Here is an 8,002-nt window from a genome sequence, read left to right as displayed (position 1 = left end):
AGTAAAGATGATCCAAAATCTTGGAAATAGAATGGAGAAAATACAAGAAACGTTTAACAAGGACCTAGAAGAACTAAAGAGCAAACAAACAGTGATGAACAACACAATAAATGAAATTTAAAATTCTCCCGAAGGGATCAATAGCAGAATAACTGAGGCAGAAGAACGGATAAGTGACCTGGAAGATAAAATAGTGGAAATAACTACTGCAGAGCAGAATAAAGGAAAAAGAATGAAAAGAACTGAGGACAGTCTCAGAGACCTCTGGGACAACATTAAACGCACCAACATTCAAAGTATAGGGGTCCCAGAAGAAGAAGAGAAAAAGAAAGGGACTGAGAAAATATTTGAAGAGATTATAGTTGAAAATTTCCCTAATATGGGAAAGGAAATAGTTAATCAAGTCCAGGAAGCACAGAGTCCCATACAGGATAAATCCAAAGAGAAACATGCCAAGACACATATTAATCAAACTCAAAAATTAAATACAAAGAAAAATATTAAAATTAGCAAGGGAAGAACAACAAATAACATACAAGGGCACCCCCATAAGGTTAACAGCTGATCTTTCAGCAGAAACTCTGCAAGCCAGAAGGGAGTGGCAGGACATATTTAAAGTGATGAAGGAGAAAAGCCTACAACTAAGCTTATTCTGCCCAGCAAGGATCTCATTCAGATTTGATGGAGAAATTAAAACCTTTACAGACAAGCAAAAGCTAAGAGAATTCAGCACCACCAAACCAGCTTTACAACAAATGCTAAAATAACTTCTCTAGTCAGGACACACAAGAGAAGGAAAAGACGTACAATAACAAACCCAAAACAATGAAGAAAATGGGAATAGGAACATACATATCAATGATTACCTTAAATGTAAATGCATTAAATGCTCCAACCAAAAGACATAGACTGGCTGAATGGATCCAAAAACAAGACCTGTATATATGCTGTCTACAAGAGACCCACTTCAGACCTAGGGACACATACAGACTGAAAGTGAGGGGATGGAAAAAGATATTCCATGCAAATGGAAATCAAAAGAAAGCTGGAGTAACAATTCTCATATCAGACAAAATAGACTTTAAAACAAAGACTATTAGAAGAGACAAAGCAGGACACTACATAATGATCAAGGGGTCAATCCAAGAAGAAGATACAACAATTGTAAATATTTATGTGCCCCACATAGGAGCACCTCAGTACATAAGGCAAATACTAACAGCCATAAAAGTGGAAATTGACAGTAACACAATCATAGTAGGGGACTTTAACACCCCACTTTCACGAGTGGACAGATCTTCCAAAATGAAAATAAATAAGGAAACACAAGCTTTAAATGATACATTAAACGAGATGGACTTAATTGATATTTATAGGACATTCCATCCAGAAACAACATAATACACATTCTTCTCAAGTGCTCATGGAACATTCTCCAGGACAGATCATATCTTGGGTCACAAATCAAGCCTTGGTAAATTTAAGAAAATTGAAATCATATGAAATATCTTTTTGACCACGTGTAAAGCAATTATACTCCAATAAAGATGTTTAAAAAAAAAAACAGCATCAGCAACTCTCCCATTTGCTCATGTCAGTTACTATTTCATGACTCTGTGACATTGCTTTCCCATTGCGTGAACTGGATGCTTCTGAGGCATGCATTGTTGTCGGCTGTGCTCAATACTACGTCACCTTGTTCGTCGTGGACCAACTATTTTATATAAATCTGTTCTGTAAAGAAGTACTTCTCAGACTGTAATGTAAATAAAAGTCACCTAGAGAGCTGTTAAAACACAGGTTCCTGTGCCCTTCTCCCAAGTGATACTAATGCTGTTGATTAGCTGACTGCAGTGTGGATAATACTGCTTTTGATCACAAAATGGAATGCTTGGAGTACGAATTTAGATTCAGGTATATTCACTGCAAAATTCAGGCAACGCTCATGATTTGTGAAACATATTCCTGAGATTCCTGCAAGTCAGAAAATCTGAACATAAATTGCCCTTCACTTACACAATTTACTTCATTCTTTACCCCACCTGTTAGCCAAGTGGCCCTGGAAGTTCTTTTTCCTTCTTCTTCACTATTTAGGATTTAAATCTCCCCTTTTCTCTCCGTTTTAGGTTGAGAAATTTTACCCCTTCCTACTCTAGTCCATTCTTACCTTACTATGGGCACTGATGGCAACACTGGTGGTAGGAGGAAAACGTGGTCAGTCTTCTCTCCCAGACCCACTGCTACTTGATCTTTAGTCCCAGTTACCTTTTCATAGCTTCCTTTCTATCTTGGTTTTCATCTGCTGCTTAAACTCCTGTGAGAAAATGTTTTGTGTAAACAGAGTTTATATATTTCTCTGAAACGTTTTACTTCAGTACTTTCTCCTCCCAGAGACCCACCTGCAGCACACATATGACCTTCATTTTTCTCCACAAGGTTTAATAGGAGGCGGGGAGGGTGATGTCTTAAGAGAAAGCGTTTCCCCGTTCCTTCTGTTGGTTAAAAGCTTTAAAAAGCGAAAATGGGCTGTGTGCTTGTTTTAGGGACAGCAGGGCTGGAGAGAAATTGTGAGACTGCAGCTTCTTCCACAGTAGACCAGACAAGGTGAAACATGGGTCAGAAACAATAGGTAAGGTTAGGGTTGGTGGTGGGGGGGGTTGGGGGCAGTGGAGAAAGAATAGGTTGACCGATCTCTGTGTCTCAGAAAAAAACTTATATTGAGAGGGAGCCAGCCTACCTGAGGATTTAGTCTGGTGTGAAGTTTCTATTCCCTGTAACTCTTCATTCCTTTGTCCTTTATTCATCCTTACTGTCTTTAAAAACCTTACACTCTGCCAGAACTTCCTTCCCTTAAGCCATAGGGACCACCTCCAGTAGTTTACAGTTGGAAAATTCTTTAATCCCACTTCCATAGGGGAAAATACATACTTGGCTCTTTTTTTTTTTTTTAATAAATTTATTTATTTAGGGCTGTGTTGGGTCTCCGTTGCTGCACGCAGGCTTTCTCTACTTGGAGCAAGTGGGGACTAGTCTTTGTTGCGGTGTGCAGGTTTCTCATTGCGGTGGCTTCTCTTGTTGCGGAGCACAGGCTCTAGGCGTACCGGCTTCAGTAGTTGCAGCACGTGGGCTCAGTAGTTGTGGTGCACAGGCTCAGTTGCTCCGCGACATGTGGGATCTTCCCAGACCAGGGATCACACCTGTGTCCCCTGCATTGGCAGGTGATTCTTAACCACTGCACCACAAGGGAGTTCCTATACTTGGCTCTTAATTTGGAATGCTTCACATTTTCTTCTAGAATATTGTTACATGAAGTGGTTAAGTTCCATGGTATTAATAACATTAACACTCTCCTTCAGTTACAGCTCTGTGCCTTAAATATTTTTTTCTTGTGGGATGGCTTAGGAACCTGACCACTTTTCTTTTGTTTTTTTTAATTTTTAATTAATTAATTTATTTATTTATTTTTGGCTGCATTGGGTCTTTGTTGCTGTGTGCGGGCTTTCTTTACTTGCGGTGAGCAGGGGCTACTCTTCGTTGCAGAGCGTGGGCTTCTCATTGCGGTGGCTTCTCTTGTTGTAGAGCATGGGCTCCTGTAGTTGTGGTACACAGGCTCAGTAGTTGTGGCTCACAGGCTGTAGAGTGCAGGCTCAGTAGTTGTGGCACACAGGCTTAGTTGCTCTGCGGCATGTGGAATTTTCTCAGACCAGGGCCTGAACCCATGTCCCCTGCGTTGGCAGGCAGATTCTTATCCACTGCACCACCAGGGAAGCCCCTAGCCACTTTTCATAGATTAGTTCTATGGGAAATTTATTCTAAGTTCCAAACTTCTGACTTGCAAATAACTGTCTACAGTATAACTCATTTACATGTTGTATCACGTGTATATATTTGCTTTAAATTAAAGGCATATATTTTTATTTATGTTTTTGGACATGTAAACTTGAGCTTGCTTGACCTGAGGATAATTGTGCTTCTTGAAGTTGAAATAATTCAGAAAACAATGTGCAATATGAAATCACTTGGCTGTGTGTCTGCTCAAATTAAGAAATGCAAAAAAGTTAAGTATAGTAGGATATGTAGGTTGAATGCTCAAAGAGATGAAGGTAATTTTTTTACTTTAAATGAACTACGTGCTTTATAAACTCATGCAAATTCTGCCTTATATCTTATGCAAAGCATGTGAAAATCCCTATGAGAGTTATATCGATTGATGGCAAATAGTTTTTTCCCTTTTAACTTCTCCTCCATCTGCTGCACATGCATTTGATTTTCTTTTAGGCACCATGATTGAGGATGTGGTTTAACACTGAAATGCTGTATGTACTAAATGTAAAAATATTGGGGAAATACAGAAACTAAGCATTATCTCTCTGCTTTTAAGAGAGTGTACAGTATATTACTGTAGTTAACTGTCCAGATCCCAAGTCTTAAAAAAACAGGCTAAACTAGAACTCAGAGTTCAGAGGGCATCCACAATAACTGCTTCTTCATGCAAGGAGCCCCAGTCCCTGGCCTTCATTGCCCAGCTAAACCAGCTGCTACTATTGGCAGTCACTATGGTAGATATTAGGGATGCAAAGAAGTTTTTAGTTGTAAGGAGCTCACAGATTGCTGGCACATGTATGGTTTTCTTAGGTTAGTCTAGGGGATGAAAGACTTTCTGAATCCCTGGGAGTGCCCTGGAAATCCTTCGTCCTCTGTATCTCCTTCCTCCCATCAGTATTCCATTTTATGACATCATCATTGAAGCCAGAGATTAATTTGCCTACCATTGAGTGCTCTGCTCTAATGGGTTGATCTTACCTGAGCTGGTCTCATGTGAGTGCTTTCACAGTCAGACTGGAGTTTTATGAAAATTATATTTGGGATATTCTTATCCAGTAAAGCTTTGGGGAGCCTGAAATAAATATAGTTAAAAGTCTTGCCTAGAGTTATCTGGTAAATATGGTAAAGTAAAAGTAAAACTGAGACCATAACTAAGAAACACAACTCCCAAGCCTTAGCATAAATAACATGACTACCGTTAATTTTTCAGAGAACTTTGAACTCATGAAGCACTTTAATGTATATATTTTTTAATAAATCCTCTCCTGTTGCGGAGCACAGGCTCTGGACGTGCAGACTCAGCGGCCATGGCTCACGGGCCCAGCTGCTCCGCGGCATGTGGGATCTTCCCGGACCTGGGCACGAACCGGTGTCCCCTGCATCGGCAGGCGGACTCTCAAGCACTGCACCACCAGGGAAGCCCCGCAGGTGGATTCTTAACTGCTGTGCCACCAGAGAAGTCCCTTTGATCTATATTATTTCAATTAATTATTTGATTAAATGATTCAGTATATGTAAAATACTTGGTACAGTGCTTAGTATATAGAAAAACACTTAGCATTAGCTATAATCCTCTCAACAACTTTGTAAGTTAGTAGGAATTTTTTCTTCCTTTCATTTTATAGCTGAGTGAACAGCTTTACAGAAATTATATTTTGCTCAGGTCTTTCTACCTCTAGGTTTCCTGCTCTTCTCACTTTATCACATTGCCTCAGAAACAAAGTATTCCAATTTACATTTCATTTTTAGGGCACAGTATCACAGAGCTGCAAAGGGCCTTCAGTACTGTGTAGTCCAAGTTTCCTCGTAGCATTGAAAAAGTTGAGGACAAGAGTAACTAGGTGATTTCCTCAAGGTTATACAGATAGGTAGTCTTAGGACTAAAACTGGAACCTGGATCTTCTAACTTATTCAGTACAGAGAACTAGAAGTCTGTGGTCCTAGATGGAATTCTAAATTGTGTCCTAGCTTGTCCTAAAAAGCTTAATGAGACGCAATACTTCTTTGTACCTCTGGGTACCACCAGCTTTACAATGAGTACTCTTTTATGTTTATCTGATATCTGCTATTTTTGGTTACTTAGTAGTCCCTATAAAGTAAACGTTTTGAAATTTGTGGTGTCTGCTTTTCTTTGTTTAATTCATTTATTGAGCACCTGCCATTTGGTAGTCTTAGGGATACAACGGCAAACTTGCCTCGTAACAGGGCCCTTTGCCAGGCTGCTGGCACTTGTTTGGATTTCCAGCAAGACAGCCTGGGGGATGAAAGAACTCCTAAATCTCTAGGAGAACTCTGTGCTCTAAAGCCCAAATTAAAGTCAACATCATTGTGACTGTTGTGGACATCATTTAGGATATCACTTAGTGATGGTTTCTAAGGAAGCCCAGAGAAGGAAGTAATGTTATTCCAGAGGCAGATGTCACCCTGGAAAGATGAGGAAGAAGAAAAAAATTAAGAAAACAGGGAAACGTGTTAGATTGAAGTAATTTTTTTCACACTCTCCTTGTGCAGTACTCCGGACATGTATTCTTACCTTAGTTGGACAAATGAGAATATTGAAGTCCAGAGAGATCTAATGACTTGCCCCAAGTCAACTCATCTAGTTGGTATCAGACAAAGGAGGACTGGAACCTGGGTTTCCTGGCTTTGTGTCCAGTGCTTTCTCTCTTATACCTGATTACTGCAACAAATGAAAATGACAACATACAAGGGGCAGTGGTTGTGGGTATAGGCCTGAAGTACACCCAGCTGCTTTTGTTTTTGTTTGTTTGTTTATTTAGTGCCAAGGCTGAACTGAACTATTTCTGTTTCCAGCATCAGCAACTCTATTGACTTAAATAAGACTTTTTGTGGGAGAAAGCAACCTGCAAGCTCTGTTCTCAGGCCAGGCAGACAGGAACTCTGTTAGTTTTTCTTCATGAGATGGATATTTCCTAAGGCAGCAGCTACCACTGAACCCAACTTTATCCTGGTAGATCTGAGAAGTCAGAGGTCGGAGACCACATCTGTGAAGTACCTCTCATTAGGGTCACCTGGGACAGGAAGGTTGCTTGTTTTCTAACTTTAACACTTAGGAGAGTCATACAGCCTATGACCTTTGCCCTTCTTAACTGGTGATAGGGGCCCTTTGTCAGTAAAGCATTCGTGTGGATTCTACTCCACTGTTTCAGGTCACTCCCCCTATTAAGTCTGAGGCAGCAAAGGAGTGAGTTGAACTGCTTTTCTCACTGTGAGGGAGGTACATGCATTATGCTCAGCCAGTTAACAGGTCAGAGGAATGGGTTTCCCACTGTGTGAAATGTCTTCCTTTATCATTATGTGTGTATTCTTTAAAAACTTGCCTTAGCATCAGGCACTCTGGAAAATGCAATGTTTCTTTTCTAGTAACTACAAAATTAGAAATATTAACTTCTTAGATTTTTAGGTGAATACTCATTGTGTCTGTGTACGTACGTACATTTGTGTGTCCCTATACAGTGTTCCCATTGCTTCCTCATTCTTACAGAATGAAACTCTGAAGTTTGAAAGTGTCTGAGTCCTGAAGCAAGATAATTGAATGTGACAGAAGCACAGTAACCAGAAGACCTGGGAGGCCATGAAAGATTTGCATTGCAAATATAAAAAATAAATAATGAGGCTTCTTTTTCTCCCTTACAGGGAAACTGGATTCCAAGATCCATCAAGGAGCAAAGAAGGGGTTAATGAAGCAGAATAAAGCTGTCTGACCCAGGAAAAAAGGAACTATACAGCATAGTGGAGTTTTGTGTACTAAAATTGCTATCCACTGGTCCTTTGGAATTGAAGCAGTAGACATCTAAAGGCTTGGCATCAGGCTTGAACCTCTCAGAATTTAAACTCATCAAAATCTGTATATTTTTCTTAAAGAGTGGGATTCTTACTTTATGTAGTGGGTCAAAAATCTTTGGATACATTATTTATAAAGACTTATTTTAAAAATTCTAGATCTTTGACATTTTTCTCAGAATGATACAGAAGAAAAAGGAACAGGTTGGAAATTATTTTCCTCTCTGAGGCTTGGATTTGTTTTAGTTAGGAAAATTCTTAACCTAGGTTAACAGTATTTTTTTTTTTTTTTTTTTTTTTTAAGTATTTTTTTAGGCGTACTTGAATTTTAAATTTTTTTTTTTTTTTTTTTCCAAGTGATAACCTGGTAGAG

The 8,002-nt window shown here is 39.4% G+C and overlaps 1 protein-coding gene across 4 annotated transcripts in view; it reads left to right on the top strand.

The window, feature by feature from the left end:
- Nucleotides 1–7,787, top strand: part of TRIP4 (thyroid hormone receptor interactor 4) — a 66,399-nt gene extending 58,612 nt beyond the window's left edge. For all 4 annotated transcript variants that reach the window (XM_024735271.1, XM_024735270.1, XM_024735269.1 and 1 more), the window contains one exon: nucleotides 7,483–7,787. In XM_024735271.1, the coding sequence (XP_024591039.1) occupies nucleotides 7,483–7,550 (68 nt within the window). In that variant the 3' untranslated portion in view covers nucleotides 7,551–7,787. The remainder of the gene's footprint in view (nucleotides 1–7,482) is intronic.
- Nucleotides 7,788–8,002: the final 215 nt, after the last annotated feature.

This window comes from Neophocaena asiaeorientalis, unplaced genomic scaffold, assembly GCF_003031525.2.
Source record: "Neophocaena asiaeorientalis asiaeorientalis breed wild unplaced genomic scaffold, Neophocaena_asiaeorientalis_V1.1 scaffold264, whole genome shotgun sequence".
In the NCBI taxonomy this organism is placed as follows: domain Eukaryota; kingdom Metazoa; phylum Chordata; class Mammalia; order Artiodactyla; family Phocoenidae; genus Neophocaena; species Neophocaena asiaeorientalis.
Note: the sequence above shows the minus strand (reverse complement) of the source record. Positions and strands in the feature narration are given on the sequence as shown.